We start from the raw sequence: 24259 nt of genomic DNA, 5'->3' as shown, positions 1-24259 counted from the left end.
AAAATTAAAAAACATTTCGGTAGAGAAAATCTACGTGAAACTAGTATTTTTCTTTTAGCTAATCTATCGAAGATACTCTTTGGTCGAATTGCGTTCAAAGTTCGTGCAAAAGCAGTTTTCGACCGTGGACAAATAGTTTTTTCGTATGGTCCAAGACTTTTTATTGCGCAGTCTCTTTTCTTTTTTAACTTTTTCCTTTTTCGTCCAGCATCGTTTTTCTTTCTTGGGAAGTAAACCCTCTTCGTTAAGGTTCCTTCTCGACATACAAATAGATGTGCTTGACATTATCTCTGACTATTTTCAGTACTACTCTCTGGCTATTATAATCTATCTAAGATCTGGTGGTAAATTGGTAATTGTGTCAAAACTGTGCATGTGTCTTGGAAATAAATAGAAAGAAAAAGTCTAGATGCAGGCGGCTCGTGCAAGCATCATTCAAACGATGCTAATGTGAAAAAATTAAAAACGGTACCGTTTTGTTTTTTGGTTTTTTTTAATTTCCCACCCCTTTTCCTCCTACTTCTCTCTGATTTTGAAAACCCGAAGCTTGTGTGTCCCCTTCCTTCATTCTCTGTGTTTTCACTTTCGAAGACCATCGAAGCCGAAGCCCCTTCCTTCCTCCATCTCTGTGTTTGCCTTTCCTTCCCTCTATGTTTTTTGATTTTGGATGAACCTCGAGGACCCGAAGCCCATTCCTTTCTCCCTCTTTGTGTTTCGAAGACCCTTCCTCTCTGTGTTTCTCTCTCTCTCGAAGCCCTTCCATTTCCCTTCATCTCCTAACCCTAACCCTAACCCGAAACTCGAAACGGTAACCTTAACCCAGCCCCTTTTCCTTCATCTCGAAACCCTAATCCTAGAATATGGCCATCGAGGAAGAAGGAAGACTGTTGCCCCTATCCAGTGCAGAAGGAAGGCAAGTACATAGTATTCTGATTTTTTTTATGCATTATTTTCTTAGTTTGTTAATTTGTCATTGTTTTACTTTTCGAGTCTTTTGGTTTGGAGTTTTTTCTGGTGATCATCCTTGGACTAGTGAATGGGTTGTGCCTGTGATCATGCTTGGACAAGTGAATGTGTTGTTGAAAAGCTTCCACAAAGAACCAGTTTTATCCTTCATTGTGAAGGAAGTTGCGTATTATGTGCCAAAATATAAAGTTATGGCAGTTTTGCTTACTGTAATCAACTCTATTGAAGATGTTTAGGTGATTCTTGCAAGCTTGGTTTTCCTTTATGCTTTAGAGTTCATCATATTACGTTTAAAATTAGGTTAATTAGGTCACATATTCCTAGACACCTAAATATGATGTGTAAGATAATGTTCTTATTTATAGAGAGCCATGTAAGTGTGTTTAATTTGTTTGCTTATTGTAAATTAAAATGAGAAAAAAATACAGTTTTTGCCAACCATTATGAAAAACCCAGATAAATTAGTCCAAACGCTACACGTTAAACCAAATGGGAACTTCCAACCATTCACTTACATTCCAAATAAATAATCCGAAATGCATGGATGTTCTCACAGGCGTATTAGCAAGGTGGTTTAGGATTAATTTGAGTTTTCCACTGGTTCATTTGCAATGTCCAAGAAAGTATAATTTATTTTTAAAACAACTCTATGATGAAAGATTCATTTTGAATGTCCATTTCAGCATTGATCTCAGTGTCGTCACTCCTATTTAAAAAGTAAGGTAGGGTAAGAAAGAATTTGTATGTTAATACACAACAAGACATTGGTTTTCACCCACTTGGACTTTGGTGTAGTCTGTATCGGTGGTAATGAAATTGATGGGTCCAATAAAAACTCATATTTATTGTTGGGCTGATTTAGTACTGCATATTTGGTGGGATACAAAGCATAGGTATTGTTCAAAATGGCTAACACGTTCCCAAATTAGAATGATAGCTGAGAGGTTCCTACCACAGTGTGACAATAGGTTCCATCAAGATGGATCCTTGCCTCATCTTAGTATACTGATCTGCTTTAGAAATGAATTCCACTTTAGAAAGACATCCATATACTAACATCACTTAGTATGTTGATCTACTTTAGAAATAAATTGCTTTGTGTTGATTGTTTTTAAGATAACTAGTGATTTAACATAGTAACATATTACTTACTTGTATTTGACGTAGTTAATACTTATTAGTGATATTCCTATGCAGCTATTATCCTAAAAAAAAAAAAATACAATGTTCATCTGTTTCTAGAAAAAAATTGCTACTTTGATTATTCAATCTGTGTAGATGATTTAAAAATTAGTAAATGGAAATTCATGTCTGCTACTTTGTTAAAATTTTCTTTCATTTCTGTTGTATTGCTTGATTGACCATTTATTTCTACTAGACTTCTTCAACATGATGAATTACTGGGAAAAATACATAGATGTATGGTTTATGTGTGTCTTTTGATGTGTGCCTTTCCATTGTGATTCTGGTTCATGCTAGAATGTCTACAAGATCATCATTGTCTTCTTCATCCAGGTGCAAATGTACTTTGGCTCCTCCCTTGTGCTTCTGTGGGGTTGAAGCTATATTGAGATACTCAAAAACTAAGGCAAATCCAGGATGACCCTTCTTAGGGTGTCCTAAGTACAACACAAAGGTAATTACAAGAATTTCATTAGTACTACATAGGGGTTTATATTGCCATAATATTGCATACATCTAACTTTTTTTTATATATCTGTGAAAATATCAGGGATTACCATACTGTGACTATTTCAAGTGGGAAGATAATAATGAATACATAGATCTACAAGAAAGAAAAAATGAGCTGTTAAGGAAGGAGGAAGAGCGTGAGAAGAGACTCAACGATGTCGAAAAGAGGGAGACTGTGCTCCATAAGATATTGGATGAAATCGAGAAGAGAGAGATGTGCTATCCAGTGGAAATGAGAAGGTTCCAAAAATGGAGTTGATGCTTCTTGAGAGAGAATCTGTCCTAAGGCGTTCATGCACGCTACCCTGGGTGTATTGGGGTTTTGTATTTGTTGTTTGTTGTTATTTATTGACTTGGTAGTGGCTTATGTTACATCTTAGTTGAGTTTGTAGTTTAAGTGTTATAAGTTATTTAGTTATGCCGTTTGTATAATTAAGTGTTGTAATTATTTAGAGAACTGATTTGTACTGTTTGTTCTGAATGGGTTATGGTTTGTGTTAGTTGAATCTGTAGTTTAAGTGTTATAAGTTATTTAGTTATTAGATTCGTATATTTAAGTGTTGTAAATATTTAGAGAAGTGATTTGTAGTTTAGTATGAATGGGTAGTGGTTTTGCGCATTGATCTTTAATGGTGACAAAAGGAGAATGTTGCTTTCAGTAGATCCATGATCTTCAACCCAGTTTGCATTTTTCTTGCTTATTTACGGCTTTTACATTCAGATGCAAGTGTTCCTACCTTCTTGTTTCATAATGAATCAAGTTTTGTTAAAAGTTAAATTTTCCATCATGAGTGCGTATCCGTGTGCGTGCAATGACTACCCTTTCATGCCAGCATATATATAGAACGATGCAGGACAATGAATATTATTTGCGAACTACCAACTGGTTTTGGTTTCTGGCAGACCATAAGAATTTGGAAAATCCTGCATCTTTATAGATACCTAGTTATTAATATAAATTCTTCTATATTATGGCTGCGCGCAGGATTTTGGAAGTAGGATCAAGTTTGTATTAGAGCTAGCAGCTACCACTGGAAGGCAACTCACCTCACGCTAGCTAATTAATACAAATCATTTTCTTTAGTTTAGGTCAACTCAACTGTAAGGCTTTTACATTCAGATGCAAGTGTTTCTTCCCACAAAAATAAGTACAAAACCTGTCACTTGCCAATATTTCTTCTCATAAATTATATTACAAAAACTATAACCACCAATATTTTTTCCCACAAAAATAAGTACAAAAACTATAACCACCAATAGTTATTCCCACAAAAATAAGTACAAAACTACAACCAACAATACTTCTTCCCACAAAAATAACTACAAAAACTATAACCACCAATACTTCTTCCCACAAAAATAACTACAGAACCTGTCACTTGCCAATATTTCTTCTCATAAATTATATTACAAAAACTATAACCACCAATATTTCTTCACACAAAAATAACTACAAAACCTGTCACTTGCCAACATTTCTTCCCACAAAAATAATTACAAAAACTATAACCATCAATATTTCTTCACACAAAAATAACTACAAAACCTGTCACTTGCCAATACAAAATCTAATAGACTTTGCAACCACATGGTATGCATATACTTTTCAAAAAATTATATTTGCATAAAGTATAACCACCATATCATTGCACCAGTTGTGATCCATCCAATCCTTCTATGACAGGTTGTGATCCATCCAACCCAAATTGCATCTGTTAAATATGGCAATATAGAATATTATTGTGACATCAATATAACGTATAAAGTATCAAAAGTTTAGAAATATTAGACTTTCTTGACTCCCAACCATATTTTGGGTTCCACTAATGTCAAAAGTTGAGCTGACTGGAATAGTCTAGTGATACAAAGATAACAAAAATATGGCAAATATAAGTCTAAAATATTAAAAAATTACTTTTCCAAATAAGTCAGCAATTCAAAAGAAAGATATGTATACCTGCATGTTTCCAACATTGGGAAGATCTATCTCTGATGGCCCAAATAAATTCCTACATGAGTCCTGGGCTGGAGTATATCCTCCATCTCACTAATAATTCCAAAACAAGTACAAACTCTATGTAATCGCAATATTTGCATAAATAAATCAATCCAAATAAACATGTATATAGAAAATATTTTTGTTTTTAAAAATATCAAACATTTTTACGTTTTCCCAATACAGTTGCTTTCTTCATCTTTGCTTTAACTTTCTGCATGTCTTGCTCCATCCTCGATGCTCTCCTCAGAGATGGGGGTCTACCTTTTCCTTGCACAACTCATGGACTGAGTACTTGCTGCGAACTACCAACGTTGATTGTGTCCTTTGTAGTACAACCAACATTGGAACCTGTTTTGGTCATTGAAGGGGGTTATTGGTTGTCACCATATAACTGAATCATTGTATATAACTTTTTAGTTGCATCTTTCGTATGCTCTTTTGAACTCTCTGCATGACTAATCATCCGATAACAAATATTCAATAAAGTTGAATATCTATTAGTATCTTCTCGCTGATACCCTATGTCATAGGTACTGTGGATTAAAGTGTATCTCTGTTTGATGTCCTTCCTCCATCGATCTAAAATGTACCTATCTGGTAAAGATTTTATCCCATTACATTTGAATATATGGCCAAGACATGCCTACACAATATCCCCTCATCTGAAATAACCTACATGAACACTTAACATCGCAGTCTTCCTCATTAAAGTCCACATAATATGTAACATGTTTAGCGAACTCCTCAACACGAATTTCATCTTCTACCAGATAGGTCTTCTTCACACCATCCCACCTAAGTAGAGATGGATCCATATCAAGCACACTCATTACTTATTGCTGAACTTCCCTGAATTTTACATTCGTGTACAACTCTTGGAATCTCTTCTCAATTGGAGATCTAGATATGCATGGAATTGTAACACTAAATGAGTGGAAGTCCGAGCTGATTTCATTCTCGATTTTCTTTCTCAAGGCATTGTCATATTGGTCGACGAACTCCTTCAAGTTTGTCTTTGCATGAACATATTTGTCAAAAAATGCATTCATGCTCTCACTTTGCTACGTGGTACTCATGCCAGCCCAAAAATACTCCTTTAGGAATACCATTGCCCAATGCGTGCGCTCAACGTACAAACTTTGCAACCAGCCATTCTCTTGCAAGGTGTATGTGCTAATTAACTCTTCCCATGAATTCTCAAATTCTTCAATAGTTTGAGTGTCATACACACATTTCATTAGCTGACTTTTCAAGCCACTTTTGTAGGCATGATAGGAGTCAAGCTTCTCAGGGACTTTTTTAAGTATATTGCATAGGCAAAATCTATGTCGGCTTTTTAGAAATACAACAACAATTGCATTCTTTATTGCTCTGTCTTGGTTAGTAATAATAGCTAGCGAGACTATACCATCCATACATTGTAGCCAGGTTTGAAATAATCATATAAAAGGGTCTGTGTCCTCACTGGAAATTAACCATGCTCCCAAGAGAATCAACTGGCCGTGATGGTTTACACTAACAAAGGGTGCGAAGGGCATCCCATACCTATTCGTCAGGTACGTAGTGTCGTCAAATGTTATCACATCACCAAAATCTTGATAAGCTACCCTACTGCATGGATCTGCCCAGAAGACATTCCTTAACCTCCCATCATCATCTAAATCCATCAAGTAAAAGAATCTAGGATTCTTGTACTGTATTCTAGAAAAATAGTCTTGAAACGCTCCAGCACCACCTGACCCAAGTAGTAGATGTCTTGCCTTATCTATGTAATTGTGACAATCCTTTTCCAAAAATGGGAGGTTCTCAAACCCTCCCATGCCAACAACAAGAGACCAGAAGCTCTTGTTCATTCGGATGCCAGCCAGGTCGTTAGTATCTAGTACTCTTTTTACAACCTCACTAACTTTGCGATTACAGCTGAAGAAGCGGGATTTCTGTGGACTCAGTCTGTGATTGTGAGTATTATGAACTGTGGTCAACTGCATCTTTCCCTCAACTTTTAAGGCATTAATCCTTGCCTTACAGTTAGTCTTTCCTATCGGGCATGGTTTGCCGACATTCATCATTTTATTTCGAGCCTTTCCCCCATGAGCACAACCAAGAGTGACATACCTGACACTCTCTTTGTCAACCCTCTCACTCCTTTGTGTCATGGATCCAAACCCGCATTTCTTAGCATATAACTTATAATAGCTCATTAATTCCTCTAAAGAATCAAACTCCATCCCCGTTTTTGGCTCCTCGATCATATCACCACCATCCATTTGGTCTAACTGAGGTGACCTGATAGTGCCATCGTTTGTTTCCCATGAATCTGGCCTATCCTCTTCACCTTGTTCATGAACTCTAGACGATGAACATGGTGCTGTAGTTTCACTAGGTGTATCCCCTTTACCAAATATTTTGGCTGTTTCGGAGGTTGTAGTCATGAGAGGAGTCAGAGGTCGCATCCCATGATGAAAAGGGTAACCAACATTCTGCTAAAAATGAAAGCAATTAAACTTTCAAAAAAAGGTGGCAAAAAAAAAAAAAAAATGAAGTTTGATCATCACCATCTGAATGTTGCTTTGATATTGGTATGCATCTGGATATGGCATAAAAGCCAGTGACTATGCAGGTTCTGGTCCATAGTAATCGTGCATGTAATTTGGAAAGTTTGGAGCAGTTGTTGGGATGTCTTAACATAAAAATACTAATGATAATTAGCAAGCACGAGATTGATGTAACAACAAATAAAAATCATATAACATACCTTGGTTAAGGGATTTACACTAGGTAGTGTTGAGAGAGATGGGTTTTCTTCCCCTTTTCACATGCTAACAAATTAAAATTTGATCACTAAAAAGTCAATCCAAGAAAGTGTTTAAACCATTGAAGTCTATCGCATAAGCCCATACAATATTAGTAGGTGATATTGTATCATCCAAAGAAAGAGAATAATGCCTTCAAAATTTTATAGGCCATATTAGTGCCCTTTCATAAACAGTTCATTATAATCAAGGAGCAAAAAAGCAAATAAATTGGAGAAATAAAATAATTCAGCCATTTCATGCAAAAAAGCAAATAAAACACATGATTCAAGGAAATAGCCCCATCACTGAAATTAAAGGTCATAAAGAAGCTTCAATACCAAGTGTAAAGTGTACTTCTTGCCTATATCATGATATCAAGAATAATTGTTTTTATATTGTTATTGCATATGGAGATTGGACATTGGTATCAAAATGTTGAAAAAGATGACAATGGAAGGTGTTACAGCTGGTCAGTGTACTTTTAACATGCTCATCTTTCCATGAATCCCATATTTTTCTGCATGACAGGTTGGAAAAGGGTTTTACTCCTAATTGTGTGCAATATATCACACTAATTAATGGTATGTGTAGAGTGGGAGATATACAAGGAGCATTCAAGCTAAAAGATGAGATGGATGCACTAGGTATCTGTTCACGCGATGTTGCTGAGAGTGCTATGGTTAGACGGCAACTCGTTCCAACTATTGCCACTTTTACATCTTTGATGCACATTTTCTGCAAGGTTGCTAACCTCACAAAGGCTCTAAAGTTGAGGGGCATCATGGAACATTGTGGTCTGAAGCTTGATGTTGCTGCCTATAATGTACTCGTTTAAAGCCACTGCAATAATGGTGATGTGGTGGCTGCATTTGAACTTTATGAAGAGATGAAACAAAGAGGACTCTAGCCCAACACCACCACCTATACTATTCTCATTGAAATAATAATAATAATAATTTTGAAGGACTATTATTATTATTATAATAACAATAATAAAAAAGAGGACTCTGGCCCAACAGCACCACCTATAATAATAATTTTGGTGGCTGAAAATAATTATACTGTTAAGGGTGAAATACTTTTGAAGGACTTGCAGGAAAGAGGTTGGATTTCTTGCGTTTGGGTTGGAAGCACCCAACAATTAAATGAGGGATTGACAATCGCCAAGGAGAAAATCAGACTTGCTAAGCCAAGAATAAGAGAATGGCATGTTAATTTGTCAGGTAGAAAACTTGTCCTGATCATAAGACCATACAATCCACTTTTAACATAACCTTCATTTTTCCCTTAAAATAATTTCACATGCAACAAAACCATCTTATTAAGCATAGACGTAATCCACCCCATACCGAAAAGCCAAAAGCCTTACCTCTAACTTTTTCTGGAGTGAGAGCATTGAATGTTGACTGAACAAAATTTTTATGAAAACTTTCACCAGAAAAAATTCACCAATAGTAATGCTTAAGTTGATAGAAAAGCTAAATCAGATATAACAGAAAGCTCTTGCAAAACAAATAAATATCTTCTGCTACAATATTTCTCATCATAATATCTTTACCTTTCAACTAAGACCAAGCTTAGTGCTTGCTCTTATTATCTGTTAGTTCTTGATAAATGTTTCCAACAGATATTTTGTTGGCATTACACAAAATGCAGAAAGAAGGATTCACATAGTTTTTCATTTGAAACCATTCATAGGTCTGTGTCTACATGCATACATTAGCACTTTAACAATCACAGACCACCTCAACTAAATTAAAACTCGAGAAGTTTGTCCATCAAACAGAGCTTAAGGCAACTTCCAGGTTTTTAACAAAGCTTCAAACAGAGCTTAAGGCACAAAGAAGAGACTATGATACATGGAATAGAACCTAGGAGTCGCTGTCGGACTGCAATCTCAGTAACAATGAGACTAAGATGCAAATATCCAACAAAATTAAAAATAAAAAATAAAAATTAGCGTTTACAATCAAAATGATAGGCATGCATACAAGTCTAAGCTTAAATTACATAAAGATTCATATCTCTTCTCCATTAATCTAAATAAAAAATAAACACACACTAGAGAAGACCCACACGAAGAAGAAGCACGGAGCTCTTACCAAGTTGCTTACAGACGACAATACCGAAGACTAATGCACTATTTTTTCCCACTTTGCTTCAAAGCACGCCCTGAATTAGTTGCATGAAGAAGAAGCCCCAAATCAGCTGCAAATCCAAGCCGAAACCTGCTTAGAAATGGAGAGTGCCATTTTCACTTGCAAAACACGCCAACCAAACATTTGGTTGATGAAAGTTTCCCGCATTTCTTACTTTTGCATTTTTTTTTGTTTTTGTTTTTTTAATAATATAACGACTGACTTGGCATAATGCCATGTCAGCTGACTGCATGCCGTTTGTAGCCACCGATTGGCTGTAGAAGAATTGAAATGGAAAAGATGGCGAGAGAACACATAGAAGAGATACGTAGAAAAAAGTTTTCAATCGGAGGAGAACTAAACCCATTGACGGAGGATCTTCATCAGGCCGTCAAAAACCTGTATGTTGAACTTTATGCCAAGGATGTCCACTTTCTTCTGGAACTCATCTAGCTTCTTCACTACTCATTCTGATCTCTCATATGCATGCAGGTTTGCTTTGTGTGCGCGTTTGATCTTCGTACATACGTACGTGTATTAGTTCTTGATGATGTGTATGTTAGTACTTAATTGAATTAAACGTCACCTTTGTTGGCTTCCAATAAAAATGAGATTTTGAGACCATGTTTAGATGTTGAGTTGAGTTGAGATGAATTGAGTTTTTTATGAATAGTAGTGAGTTGAAATGATAGAGTGAGTTTTGTGGGACTCACCTAAAATGAGTTTAGATATGTTTGAATCTTAAGATGAGTTTAGATGTATTTATGAGAAATTGAAAATGGTTATGAGTCCCACGTATAAAGAGGTGTTGATTTGAAAAAAAATTGTGAGTCCACTTGTAAATAGGTTTTGAGTTTAGTGATATTTAGTAATTTGAGAGTTTTATGTTTGGATATTAGACTCAGTTTAAAATTAGACTGTACTAGATTCCAAATAGGCCTTCAGATTTCATTTTGAGAGATTCAAATGTTATATAATTAAGAGCAAGCACTCCCTCATTCTCACCAGTACTCCACTCCCTCAATAAACTCTAGTTTTAATTTTTTTAAAAGGTTGTGTGATCATGAAACGGATCAGCACACGATGCATGAATGAGCATTTTTTTAAAAACAATTGTGTGTCAGAATGTGGAAGATAACGAATACGTGGAGGGGGTTGATCCCTCGCTTGAGTTCTTGATAACCTCGGAGGACATTGCAGGCAGGGGAGCTCTAGCAACATTTCTTATTTTCAACAACGAGAAAGGCTTCTCTTCTAAAAACATAGACTCCATTTGCAGGTCGGTCCACCAAGAAAGGCAAAAGAAACGTGGTTATATTGGAGAGAATGGTATGTACGTAACATGCCTACTACGTCTACTTTTTCACACTCCAATTAATACTCTACTTTATACGATCGATCGATATTGCATGCATGCATGCATGCAGTACTCTCACGTACTATGTTTCTAAAAAAATGCATGCTACAATGAGCTTGCATAAAGATCATCGATGATCATGGAGTTACAATCTTGGGAACACAAGGAAATTAGAAATAAATGAAATGGAAATTATTGCATGCATAAATGTTAAGCAACTAATTAATTTGGTCCTAACAAAGTTAGCAAAAATTGAACAAAGTTGTAGAAAAATGGTTTTGGCCAACACACCAAACCAGTATATTGTGTATTCATTATGTATATAGGTAGTACAAGTCAATGAAAGAATCAAAAGATACAATCTTGAGAGATACACATTATTTTCTGTACAAGCTAGCAAATGATACAATTAACATAAATAAGATTGATATTTTGAATTAGTGGGATTACAGAGTTATATAGCGGATTTTATAAGATCCATGATTCTTGCAAAGGCTTGCCTTAAGTGTGAGCTTCCATATTTGCAAGTCTTGCTTTCTGGAGGCTTGTTGTCATGATCTTGAAGAGGTGCTCTTGCCATATTGGTAATGATACTTCTTGGATACTCATTGTGTGCATGATTTGCAAAGTTGGAGCTTGAGGGATCTGATGTGGTTGTAGTAGATACTTTAACATCCTCCCGCAAGCAAATGAGACGAGGTTGAACCAAGAGCTTGGACTTGAGAAGAGAGAATCTAGCAGAGGAGAGACCCTTAGTGAAAATATTATCCAATTGATCATTAGTTGAAATAAACTTGAGAAGAATGTCACCATTCAATACTTTTTCATGAATAAAGTGATAGTTGACCTTTATGTGTTTAGTACGTGCATGAAACATTGGGTTAGAGGCAAGGGCCAGGGCACTAACATTGTCACAGCAAAGTATAGTGGTATGGCCATACCTCAGTACTCAGCTTCTGTGTTGGACTGAGACACCACCACTTGCTTCTTGGCACTCCAAGAGACTAAAGAGTTGCCAAGAAAAATACCAAATCTAGAGGTAGAACAATGATCATCCGGATTCCCTACCCAATCAGAGTCACAAAAGGCTTGAAGATGAAGGTTGCCAGGAGAGTAAAAGAGACCATGATCACTAGAGCTTTTCATGTACCTGAGAACACGTTTAATAGCTGACCAATGGGTAGTTGAGAGGCAAGGCATATGTTGACAAAGTTGGTTGACTAAAAAGGCAATGTCGGGTCGTGTCAACATGCAATATTGCAAGGATCCAACCACTTGACAATATTCAGATGGGCCAGGAAGCACATCCCAATCATATTTGGACAACTTGGGACTAAATGAGCAAGGAGAGCTAGTTGGTTTGGCTTCAATCATGCGAGTATGGTGCAAAAGTTGTGAATGTACTTATATTGATAGAGGTGCAGGCCAATAGCTGATCGTGTGGCCTGAATGTCAAGGAAGTATCTAAGTGACCATAAGTCCTTGAGAGGAAACCTTTGCTGCAACTGAGAAATCAGAGAGGAAATAATAGAGTAAAGAGTATCAGTGACAATTATGTCATCCACATAAATGATCATGAAGACCTTGATTTCCCCTTCAATAAAGACAAACAAGGAGGTGTCAACCAAGGATGCCATGAACCCGAGATCAAGTAATGAGGAAGATAAGTAGTGGAACCAGGCTCTTAGGGCCTATTTTAAACCATAGATTGCTTTATGAAGTTTGAACATAATTTGGGTGTTGAGTATCAACAAACCCTTGAGGTTGTTCCATGAACACTTCTTCCATTAAGGTTCCATGTAGGAAAGCATTAGACACATCAAGTTGTCTAATGGGCCAATGAAAATTTACTACTAGGGCCAACACAATGTGAATGGTACATGCTTTAACAACTGGACTAAACATATTTGTGTAGTCAATGCCAAGTTGTTGCTCAAAGTCCTTAGCAACTAAGCGTGCTTTGAACCTGTCTATGGACACATTAGAGTGCTATTTGATCCTGTAAACCCACTTATTTCTAATACCATTTTGATGGGCTGGTCTTGGACAAAGTGTCCATGTGTCATTGGATGGAAGAGCTACAAACACTTGAGACATGGCATCTTTCAAGCATGGATTAACAATGGCCTTGGAGAAACAAGTAGGTTCTAGTGGTGATCTTTGAGCTTGTAATGCAAGAAGAGGATATCTAGTGGAGTAATAAAGTTGGGAATCGAGGAAAGATTTGGGTTGAAGAGAACTAATACGTGACCTAGTTTGCATTGGATGGGAAATTGGGACCTCAACTGTTGGTTCAAATAAGTGAGGAGCAGAATTAGTGACAGGATGAGGTAATGGGTCAAAAGTAGCATCTGTAGGGGCTGAGTGAGGTGGGGAAGGGTCAAGAGACAATGAGGGACTCAAAGACATAGAGTTATGGGTGTCAGTAGAGACTAGTAATGCAGTGCTAGAATTTTCAGAAGCAATTGTAACAGTATTTGTAGGAGGAAAACTTACAGAGAGTTGAAAAGGATGATCAACAATAGCATTAACGCAGAATGGCAGTTGCAATGTAGCATGTTCCTTTGTTGGAAAGGATCTTTCGTAAAAAATGACATGTCTAGAGAGATAAACTCTACCTGAAAATGGATCAAGACAACAATAGCCAGTAGGACTGTAGCCAAGAAAAATATAGATTTTGGATCTATATTCTAACTTGTGAGTGGTGTAAGGTTGAAGTAAAGGGAAACATTTACAACCAAAGACCCTAAGTGTAGAATAATTAGGCACCATTTTGAAGAGTTTTTCATACGGGGATTTGTGGGTAAGTACAGTAGTAGGCAGCCTGTTGATGATGTAAACAGAGGTGAGGAAGGCATCAACCCAATAGGTGTTTGAAAGGCTTGAATGGGCAAGCAAAGTGAGGCATATTTCAAGGATATGACGGAGTTTTCTTTTAGCCAATCCATTTTGTTGTGAGGTGTGTGGGCAAGATTTACAATGCATAATGCCATTTTGGGTCAAAAAGGATTGGAACTAAAGTGAATTATACTCCCCTCCTCCATCAGTTTGCAACTTTTTGATTTTAGAGGAGAATTGAGTTTCTACAAAAGTCTTGAACTTAACAAAATACTCATAGGTTTCTGCTTTAGTTCGAAGAGGATAAAACCAAGTGTAGCTTGAAAAGTCATCCACAAATATTATGTAGTACTTGCAGCCACTAACAGAAGAGATAGGAGATGTCCATAAATCTGTATGAATTAGTTCTAAAGGAGCAGTAGAGATTCTGTGGGAGGTAGAAAATGGAAGCTTTTTACTTTTACCAAGCTGACATGAATCACAAAAGGATTTCTCATTATCATTTGCATGAGAGAGTGGTAAATGATAATCTTTTATTATTCAAGAGACTAGTACAAATGAGGAATGTCCTAGTCTAAAATGCCACATAGTAAGAGTGGTCTTTAATCCAATAAAGGCAGTAAAAACATGTTTATTTTTTAAGAAAGATCCTTGAAACTGCAAGGGGTACAACCCATTCTCAACTTTGCCTTCCAAGAGTATGGCTCTAGTCTAATTGTCCTTCACAAAGAAATGAGAGAAGGTTAGGACAAAATAGAAATTGTTATCAGAACATAATTTGTTAATAGAGAGCAAGTTGGTTGAGGCCTGTGGACAATGCAACACATTTTTAAGATGAAAATGAGATGTAGATGAGTGAATGATGGAAGAACCAGTGTTTCGGATGTGAATTACAGCTCCTTTGCCAACTATAACTGTGTCATGACCTTGAAAAGGTTGCTGGATGGTCAGGATCTCCGAGTAATTGGTGATGTGCGCATTGGCACCACTATCAACATACCAAGGTTGTTCTTTTAATGCTTGATTGGTGTGAGCCACCATGGCAGTAAGCTAGAAAGGAGATGCCTTCCTTGATAGGAATAATCCATCCTATGAAAGTAATCAATAGTTTTATGGCTAGTTTTTTTACAAATTTGACAGGATGGCTTACTAGTGTTGCTGAAGTTTTAAGCATTGTTTTGCTGTGGTGGCTTAGGTGCTGAATCTGCAGAGGGCTTAAAGGGCCCATTTCTTGGAGGGTAATTGTATGTTTTAGGATTTTTGCCTTTCTTGTGGAAGTGGGGTGCTCCATTACGTAAGGAAAATATGTTTTGTTGTGAGGAGTTGGAATTTGGCATAAATAGAGCAAAGTTTGTTGGAATAGGAGGAGTTTGTTGTTTGAGGAGCATTTCATGACTATGTAACTCATCTTGAAAGTCAAGAAATGTTATAGGATTGTTTCTTGTTGCAAGAGAGAAAGAAGTGATAAATCCATTGAAGGAAGGATTAAGGCCACTAATTGCAACAAGTTGGTCTGCTAGAACTTTAGCACTTTGCAGGTATTCAGAACATGATTTGGTGTCTTGAAAAAGGGACTGCAATTGTCTCTTTATGTGAGAGACATGAGATCTAGACTGTGATGCAAATCGACTGGCAAGGGCAATCCACACTTGGTGAGAAGTTTGCAATCCATAAACTGTGGAAAGCACTGATTCAAATAGGGTCATATTGATCCATTCGAGAAGGAATTGGTCCTTCTTTATCCATAGAGCATAAGCTGAATTAGGAACCTCTTTGCCTCGAGAATCAGAGATCAAAGTGGTAGGGCATGATTCAGAACCATCCACAATGCCCATTATGTCATGACTTCTCATAACAGGAACCGGCTGAGATAGCCATTATAAGTAGTTGTTTCCATCAAGTTTAACCCCAGTTAATTGGGTAAAGGATGGAAAAACAAGAGGAGCAACAAAATTAGTATTTGGAGAAGCCATTGAACCTGGCTCTAATACCATGAACAAAATTGCAAAAAAATAGGTTTGGCCAACACACCAAACTAGTATATTGTGTATTCATTATATAGGTAGTACAAGTCAATGAAAGAATCAAAAGATACAATCTTGAGAGATAAACATGATTTTCCGTACAAGGTAGCAAATGATACAATTAACATAAATAAGATTGATTTGTTGAATCAATGGGAGTTATACAGCAGATTTTGTAGGATCCATGATTCTTGCAAAGGCTTGCCTTAAGTGTGAGCTTCCATATTTGCAAGGATTCTTGTTTGGAGGCTTGCTGTCATGATCTTGAAGAGCTGCTCTTGCCATATTGGTAATGATACTTCTTGGACACTCATTGTGTGCATGATTTGCAGAGCTGGAGCTTGAGGGATCTGATGTGGTTGCAGTAGATACTTTAACAAAAATAAGTACTGAATTTCACACACATATGTGTATGTGTATATATATATATTTACTACAAGAAAATGGTTCAGTTATTTTTTGCGAAAATGATTTTTTTTTTTTTTTGTCAAAATGAGTCTATTTTGGTGGCAAATAGTCATTCTTGCGTCACAAATGATCATTTTTCATATAGTATATAATCTTTCGAACTGAACTGCTTCCACCAATATTTCTTAAACATGTACACATGATGATCTAAACCATGCATGATAGATAAATTAACCCCCTTAAAACAACTATTTATTACTATGAGTTACCCAATTTTGATCACCCATCTTGATAGATCTATTAATGTAAATTATCATGCATACGTTTGAGAATCATGTGATGTTACTTTGATGAGGTTTTGTTTTGTTTCTTTTATTTTAGTAACTAAAAGTATTATAGCTGACAAGTTATCTCAATCTTGGCCTACCTCTTACACTGGGTTTAGCAATAATGCATGCACTTGTTAGATTTATCAACATCTCTAATCCTTTTGATGCACAAAAGCAACAACTTTTACATATAGTTTTTTAACTGATTATAAATGGTTACATGAAATTTAATATGTTTGGGAAGTAATTAGTAACATCTCCTAGAAAGCAGTCATATGAAAGATGATTACAATAGTTGCTTGAAATTAGTAGCTTATTTCTTTCAAAAGTGTTCAAAGTGTAACATCTAGAAATTACAAGCTTATTTCTTAATAGTTCTCTCTCTCTCTCTCTCTCAATGCTCAAGAAATTACTTGATATGTGCCATGATATATAACATATGAACCTTGATTACTGTGAATTAATTATGAGCTATATTCTTCATATACTGTAATGCATCATGTATTTTCTTTCCTTTTCTATTTTTAACTGATCTATGAGAATGGGAAGGATATGTACATTCTTTTATCTCTAATTAAATTTCAATATAGTTAAAAATGCAGGAATTGGGTTCAAAAGTGTATTTCTCATTACTGCTCAACCATACATATTCAGCAGTGGGTATCAGATACGATTCAACGAAGAGCCTTGCCCACATTGCAACCTTGGGTACATAGTTCTAGAATGGGTGGAGGAGAACCCAAGACTTTCTGATATACAACAAATATATGGTTCCCAAAAATATCCTCCTACAACAACAATTGTCTTACCTTTGAAGCCTGATCAGGTCAATCCTGTGAAATAGTAGCTCTCAAGCGTTTACTTGAAGTTCTTTTATTCCTAACAAAGTTAAAGCGACTCTCAGTCAGGGAACATAATAAGAATCCTAAGCTCAATACCGTTAGTGCAATTGCTATTACAAGCGAGACTAACTTTGTGATGAGGAAGAACATTGATGCTGAGTCCTCCACATTCCATCTTTCCGCTGAGAGAAAGAATAATGGGATTGATGAAGAATGTAGCTACTATATGTGGAAGCAAAAGTTCCCTGTAAGACATGAAAACAAAGTGGAAAGTGTGATACCCCGTTTTTACATATATTTTCACTGAAGGAGTATTTCAATTTAATTAAAATATTGGTTTTTTTATTTTAAATTATCATATTTAATTGGATTTACTTAACTGTGAAATTTATTTTGTAGAGCTTTCTTAACATTAATTATCGTTTTGAGTTTAAATTGCTGTGTAATTTATTTTAGTTTGCTTTTAGATTTAAAATTATGTTGTTAGTTTTTACTAGTTATTTACTATATTTTAGCTTGATGTGGTGTTTAAATTATTTTGTTCGTTTTATAGCTTTTCAAGTTGTTTTTGTCGGATAAGTTTTTGGACTCCAAAAGTGAGGATTGGACCTCATTTCTTTTCCCCATCATTTCTTTTTTTCCTTTCTTTTTTCTTTCTCTTTTTCTTTATTTTTCTTCTTTTTCTCCTCCGGTTCTCTCCTTTCTGCGCGCGTCTCTCTCCCCCTTCATTTTTGCCATTTCCTTCAGCCACCCAGTGCCGCCGTTCGCTGGCGACCTGCACCACCCACCCAGTTCTCTTCCCCTCCGGCTGGCACACCTCCCCACCAAATTCCAATCCTTTCCGTGCCGCCGTTAGCCACCGTGGGCTCCTCCAAGCCGCACGGTTTTTCTCCCATTTCACTGCTGTCGTTCCACCTCCGGCCACCACCTCTTCACCACTTTATCACTGATCTCTTGCCGTCCTAAACCACCTATTTCCAGCTCCGATCCGTTGCTAGAGTAGCCCCCACGAGCTCATCTTCGTTTTGGCCGTTTTTCTCTTCCACCGCCATTTCCTCCGCCACCCATGGCCAACTCTCACTTCCACTAGCTTCATAAACACCTCTAAGCCATTACCTATCAATCTCAAGTCTTGGTTTGTCCCCATTCAAAAGTGGGTATTTTACAACCCACGGCCACAGTGTATTTTACACTGTTACGGTGCTTTTTCTTTGCCGTTTGCAGCCTCTTGATCATTCAAAAATTATTATATAGTGCTGTAAGTATTTTTTAAACTCTATTTTAGATTTAAATATATTATTGCTTTTACAATAAATTCTTTGACTGGTTGGTTATTCCGGACTGAGTCCGAGGAGTCGGGGGTCGGATGGATTTGAGAACGGAGTTGTTTGGTTATTGTTGATGTTGGGATTTGTTGGATAAATTGTGTCTTGAGATGTGCATTGCATGGTGCATTCATGTGCATGTATTAAATCGAGAAAAACTGGTTTTATCAGTGTAAATGGATTTTCGGGTGCGTGCGTATCACAACCCCAAGCCGGGATGGGGTATTATCTCGGTGGAGCTCCTCTGGTCACTCGAGAGTAGATAATACTGAGTGAAATCCCCTGGGTTGTCGCTGGGCGATGACCGGATTGCACGATACGGTAACGCTGTCATGTCGACTCCATGGTCCCTAGGCTGGTGGGGACTAGAGGATGGCCTGGTCCAGGTACGCGCTGGGCGTGAGACTGGGCATCGCTCATTTCGGTGTCACTTGCATAGTTGTTACCTATGGTGTGGCACAGGAGCCATAGTGTGCGGATGATCCCTAGGGGAGATCATGGTGCATGCATTAATTTGGAACTGATTTTGGATACTAGATACGGGCCATTTTCTGGGAAAATGGCGAGGTTTTGTATGAGGATATTGTGATCCATTTTCTGAGAAAATGGTGGTTTTCTTGGTTTGGATCATTATCTGGGATAATGGCAAGGTCTGGTTTTAAAGGATATGTTTTAAGCCAAAATGAGATTTTTTTGGCGTGTGTGGAAAAAAATGTGGATTTATGGGACGTGTGCATTTGGCATTCTTTCATGCATATTGTTGAGTTTAATATATTTTTATCTTGTGGCGTTTGGATTATTACTTACTTGCGGCACCATTTTGGTACCGTAGACTTTGATGCAGATGTTGAGGAGGAGGAGGAGGCTGAGCCCGAGGAGGCGGCTCTGCCAGAGTTTTGATTTGGAGTCGTTTATGTCAAAAATTATCTCTGCTAGCTTTTATGTCTTGTAATTTGGCTTTTGAAACAATATTTGAGACTTGTAATATTTTATTATGTGTGATTTAAACGAGTTTGTATTTAAACAAAAAATTATGGTACTTAGTTATAAGACTTTTATTATCCGCTGCGTGATTGTATTGTACACTTGTTGCATGTACACACACTTGGCACTTCGCGATGGGACGTGTGACCCGTGTTGTCATCATCCCGATGCCTCGATTTCCACGTGTCCGTACGTGAGAGTTGGGGGCGTCACAGAAAGAGTTAGTGATCAAATTGGCTTTTCCATTTGGAGAGCATCTCAACAGAGGAACTAGTTCTCCTGGGATCTATGCATTTCTACCCACAGAGATGATTACTAACTTTCCCTTTATAATTTAGGCAGATTTTCTTCTTGCATCATCACGGGAAACAATTCTCTTAGACAGTAAGTGGAACCAAGGGATTCTTGACTGTGTTTCCTCTGCTTTTATTGATGCTTTTGTCTCCCTTGTTCGAACTTCTGATCATAACATTCCACCATTATATTTGGCTCCCATGTTCAGGTTCATTCCTATCAATTGCTCTTCTTATCAAGAGTTGAACAAAGTGAGGAATTCAATCCAAGGAAAAGCTTGATCAAGAAAATATTGTCCCAAGTGAGTCATACACGCCGCAGAAGTTCTTTCATAAACCATGCAAAGTCGGTAGGCTTATGCCTGATTTTTGGAACATTTTGGAACAGGCAGAGAAGCAAGGGGTGAGCTTGCTCAATCTCTCATCCCATGGAAAGTATATACTGAGTTCTTCATTTGATAAAGGGGAGTATGATCACATATTGAGCTTCTTAGGAGTAGAACTAGTCAACAATGAATGGTATGCCAAGTGCATCAAGAGTTTTAATCTTGTTGTAGGAGTCACCGAGGATGTGTATTTAGAGATTTTACTATTGGTTGCTACGAATTGGAAGTCAAAATTTGACAGCACCGAGATGAAAAACATACCACTCATAAAATATTTGGGTGTTTATGGGGATGTATCTTTGTGCAGTGATGAAGCGCTAAAACTGCATGATTAACTTACTTAAGTGAATAAATTATTTAACCAAAAATGATTTAAGTACTTAATTATGTAGTAGATTATGATACCTGAGTCAATTGATAAATTCTAATATTGTTTGTGCTTAAAAAGAGTTATAATTCAATTGTTTCATGTCAAAATAAATATTTCAATTTTACTCTTCTCATATCATGTTTATACACTGCAGGGCAATTATTTTTAGAAAGAAAAACATATATGAGCTGCTGACACCCTGTTGAGTATAGAGAAATATTATCATAAAAGGTGCATTCTTGACAAGATACAAACAAAGGCCGAAAGGAGCAGTCACGCATGGAAGAAAAGGGCAAATTCAGATTTTTGCTACGGGATGATGGGATCTTCATGCAGCAAAGACACTCACACATGCTGGAAACTCACACATGCTAAAAGTAGCAGAGCATCATTCGGACAACACTAATACTCACACAACACTTGCAGAAAAATCACATGTGCAGCAGCTACTACACCAAGCAGCAGAAAGAAGATCATTCAGACAGCACTCACGCATGCATGCACACATGTACACATCAGTAAGCAAACATGCAACAAACCAGCACATGCAGATCACTCGGGCAGCACGTTACAGCAACTCATAGCCAGCCAATCACACCATGTTGCAGAACACAATCAAATGCACTCATTCGGACACATGCAGCAGAACAAACCCACATGGACAGCACACATGCAGCCTCAAACATGGACCAGCAGCACACCAATGCAGAAAACATGTTGCTGGAAGGCAAGCTTTTCTTGTTTCTGCACATGGAAGGTCAATGATAGCTCACACTCTGCATGCTGGAGCAAATCACGTTGATCAGCAAAGAATCATTCTTCCTTCTTTTTTGGATGACTGAACGTGCAGCAGCAGATGGAGGATAGTTGGACCGCAGCAGCAGGAGATGACTCTTTACTTCTCAACTTGTTTTATACGGCTGGGAGTTTTTGGTTTGGCAGCAGCAGGGGGCAAGACTTGGGCTGCTGTTTTTCTTGACTTTTACCTTCATTCATTTTTTTCTTGCTTTCGGTTTGGTAGCAGCAGGAGCTTGGAGTTTCAGTTTTCTTTCTTTTCTTCTCGTTTAAGAGAAGCAGCAGGGTTTTATTGTCTTGCAGACTTTATTTTTTTGCTTTTGGTTAGAGACCTCGTTCAGCAGCAGAGTAGTTTTCTTTCAGCTTTCTTTTGCTTTTCGTTCGGCGTTTGCAGAACAAGAGTTTGAGTCTTTAGTTTTTCTGTTCGGTTGTAGCGTGGAGCATCTTGACCTCTTTTCGTTTTCGGCGTCTGGAGTTTCTTGTTGGTACTTTTGCTGTCATTTACATTAGAGTGCCTTAAGTTTTCAATTTTTAATTTACTTTCCGTTAAGCGTTGATAGAGTTGGAGTTTTCAGTATTTCTTCCCGTTACAGACCTTATTGGGTGGCTTGGTTATTTTTTTTCTTTTCGTTCTTGTTAGTTTAGAGCTCAAGGGACGGCAGAGTTTTTAGTTTACTTTTCATTTTATAGGCCGGAGAGAACCTGGAAGGGGGAGGCGGCTGGTTTTTATTTTCATTTTTTCATTTAGGCGCTTAGACCTTAGACTGGGGCGGCAGCTTTCTTTATTTTTTTGTTTTCGGGTTGATTCTTTTTCGTTGGAGACGGAACTCTCTCCATTTCCGTTTTCATTCTTTTCTTTTTTTCCTTTGACTTTTATTTCTTTGGTTTTATTTTTCCTGTATTGTGATTTCTCCTTCGTTTAGCCTCATTTTAATTTTGGGTTTATTTTTGCTCTCAGATTTTGTTATGGCTTTAATTAGATTAATTTTTATTATTAGAAACATCATGTGTAGCTAATTCTAGAAACTTGGGTTGTGGAATGAGATTTAATTTATTTTGGGTTCTAGTTTAATGCAATATTTTATGGTTGAATGTTGATTTCACTAAGTTACTAGTTGGATTTAAATTGAAAATAGATTGCAGCTCTTGCTCTTGTTTTGTTGTTGACGTAAGGCACAACAAAAGCTTGAAAATTATCAAGGCTTGCTCTTGTTTGTTTGTTAATGTGTGTTCGGCTAGTAATATAGAAAATCCCTTAGGAAAATATTGCAAAAACTTGAGCTTAACCTTTTTATCTTCCGATTATCAATGCCTTGATTGGGTTATTAATCGAGAAAATTATCTAGAATCCAAAATAAAGAGTCTCAAACCCAACCCAAGTGTTCGTTAATTTATTTTTCTTTTTAGAAACTCTAATTTCAATTTCGATTATCTTTTTGCATTGCATTTGAATTCTATTTTTATCTCTCATACTTGATTCATTTGTTACTCACAAATCCCTTATACGCTTTGAAAATCCATTGTCCCTGTGGAATACGATCCTGGACTTATCCTTGATACAAGTTGACCCTTCTACACTTGGAAGCATATTCGAAACCGAGTCAAGTTTTTGGCGCTGTTGCCGGGGACAACTGGTGCTTATTAGAGCATTCCTCTACTGTTGAGAGGACGTTTGTGGAGCTGTGAACCTCTTCACAGCCTGGGTGACATCTAATCTTTTTCCCTTCTCTCTGTTTATTCTTCATAGTCTTTGATTTTCTGCTCCTGTTTGTATGACTGGTTGGACTAGAGACCATACATCTCGATTGTTTAGGACAGAATCATTGACATCTTTTAGCTCTGCATCATCTTTGTTGAATCATCATCAGACACTGTTAGCATCATGGCTGAAAATGAGCATCATGATAGGGAAGTGGAGAATCCAAACAGGACTCTTAGAGAATATCTTCAGCCTGTTAGGACTAGCACACCTTCTTGCATCATTTTACCTATTAATGCAAATGCTTTTAATTTCAAACCTGGGATGATTCCATTGTTACCACACTTTCATGGTATGGAATCTGAAAACCCATATTTGCATATCAAAGAGTTTGAAGAAGTGTGTTCCACATTCGTGGATAGAACATGCACTGATGAGGTCATAAGATTGAAACTGTTTCCATTTTCCTTAAAAGACAAGGCTAAGACATGGTTGAATTCTTTAAGACCAAGATCCATTGGGACTTGGCAACAAATGCAAACTGAATTTTTAAAGAAATTTTTTCCCATGCATAGAACCAATGCCTTGAAAAGACATATCATGAATTTTGGCCAAAAGGATGTGGAAACATTTTATCATTGTTGGGAACGATTCAAAGACCTTTTAAATGCATGTCCTCATCATGGATATGAGAATTGGAGGGTCATTAGTTTTTTTTATGAGGGGTTGCAACCAAAAATGAGACAATTTGTGGAGACCATGTGTAATGGAGCGTTTTTTAACAAAGAACCTGAGGAAGCTTTTGAATATTTTGATTATCTAGCTGAAAATGCACAATCATGGGATACATCTGATGTTCATGATAGGTCGGAAAGTTCAAGGACAATTTCAGGGGGTGGGAAATATAATCTGAGAGAAGTAGATGATTTGAATGCTAGGTTAGCTATGATTTCTAAGAAATTAGAAACCATAGAACTGAAGAAAGTAAATGAAGTACAAGTTGTACTTCAGATTACCTT

At 37.1% G+C, this 24259-nt stretch overlaps 2 protein-coding genes, 1 long non-coding RNA gene and 1 other non-coding gene across 4 annotated transcripts; 1 reads left to right on the top strand and 3 right to left on the bottom strand.

Moving 5' to 3' along the window:
- The first annotated feature begins 2475 nt into the window (after positions 1-2475).
- LOC122299905 lies at positions 2476-3277 on the top strand. Its single transcript, XR_006239793.1, has 2 exons — positions 2476-2602; positions 2699-3277. It is a non-coding gene; the product is annotated as an uncharacterized LOC122299905 (long non-coding RNA).
- Positions 3278-6096: 2819 nt separating this feature from the next.
- LOC122298829 (protein FAR-RED IMPAIRED RESPONSE 1-like) lies at positions 6097-7110 on the bottom strand. Its single transcript, XM_043108681.1, has one exon. The coding sequence runs from the start codon at positions 7108-7110 to the stop codon at positions 6097-6099; it is 1014 nt and encodes a 337-aa protein (XP_042964615.1).
- A 7841-nt stretch (positions 7111-14951) lies between these two features.
- LOC122298828 lies at positions 14952-16094 on the bottom strand. The gene is made up of 2 exons (XM_043108680.1): positions 15975-16094; positions 14952-15650 (listed from the first exon to the last, which is right to left on the bottom strand). The coding sequence occupies exons 1-2, from the start codon at positions 16092-16094 to the stop codon at positions 14952-14954; spliced, it is 819 nt and encodes a 272-aa protein (XP_042964614.1).
- A 7727-nt stretch (positions 16095-23821) lies between these two features.
- On the bottom strand, positions 23822-23929 carry LOC122299989. The gene has a single exon (XR_006239840.1). It is a non-coding gene; the product is annotated as a small nucleolar RNA R71 (small nucleolar RNA).
- Between the last annotated feature and the right edge of the window lie 330 nt (positions 23930-24259).

This window comes from Carya illinoinensis, chromosome 16, assembly GCF_018687715.1.
Source record: "Carya illinoinensis cultivar Pawnee chromosome 16, C.illinoinensisPawnee_v1, whole genome shotgun sequence".
Lineage (NCBI taxonomy): Eukaryota > Viridiplantae > Streptophyta > Magnoliopsida > Fagales > Juglandaceae > Carya > Carya illinoinensis.
Note: the sequence above shows the minus strand (reverse complement) of the source record. Positions and strands in the feature narration are given on the sequence as shown.

Excerpts from the sequence above, each read along its gene's own strand:
- LOC122298829 (XM_043108681.1), bottom strand. The coding sequence starts at position 7,110 with ATGCGACCTCTGACTCCTCTCATGACTACAACCTCCGAAACAGCCAAA.
- LOC122298828 (XM_043108680.1), bottom strand. The coding sequence starts at position 16,094 with ATGGCAAGAGCAGCTCTTCAAGATCATGACAGCAAGCCTCCAAACAAG. Across the intron at positions 15,651-15,974 it reads TGGATCCTACAAAATCTGCT|CCGGTTCCTGTTATGAGAAG; the intron begins GTATAACTCCCA and ends TGGCTATCTCAG.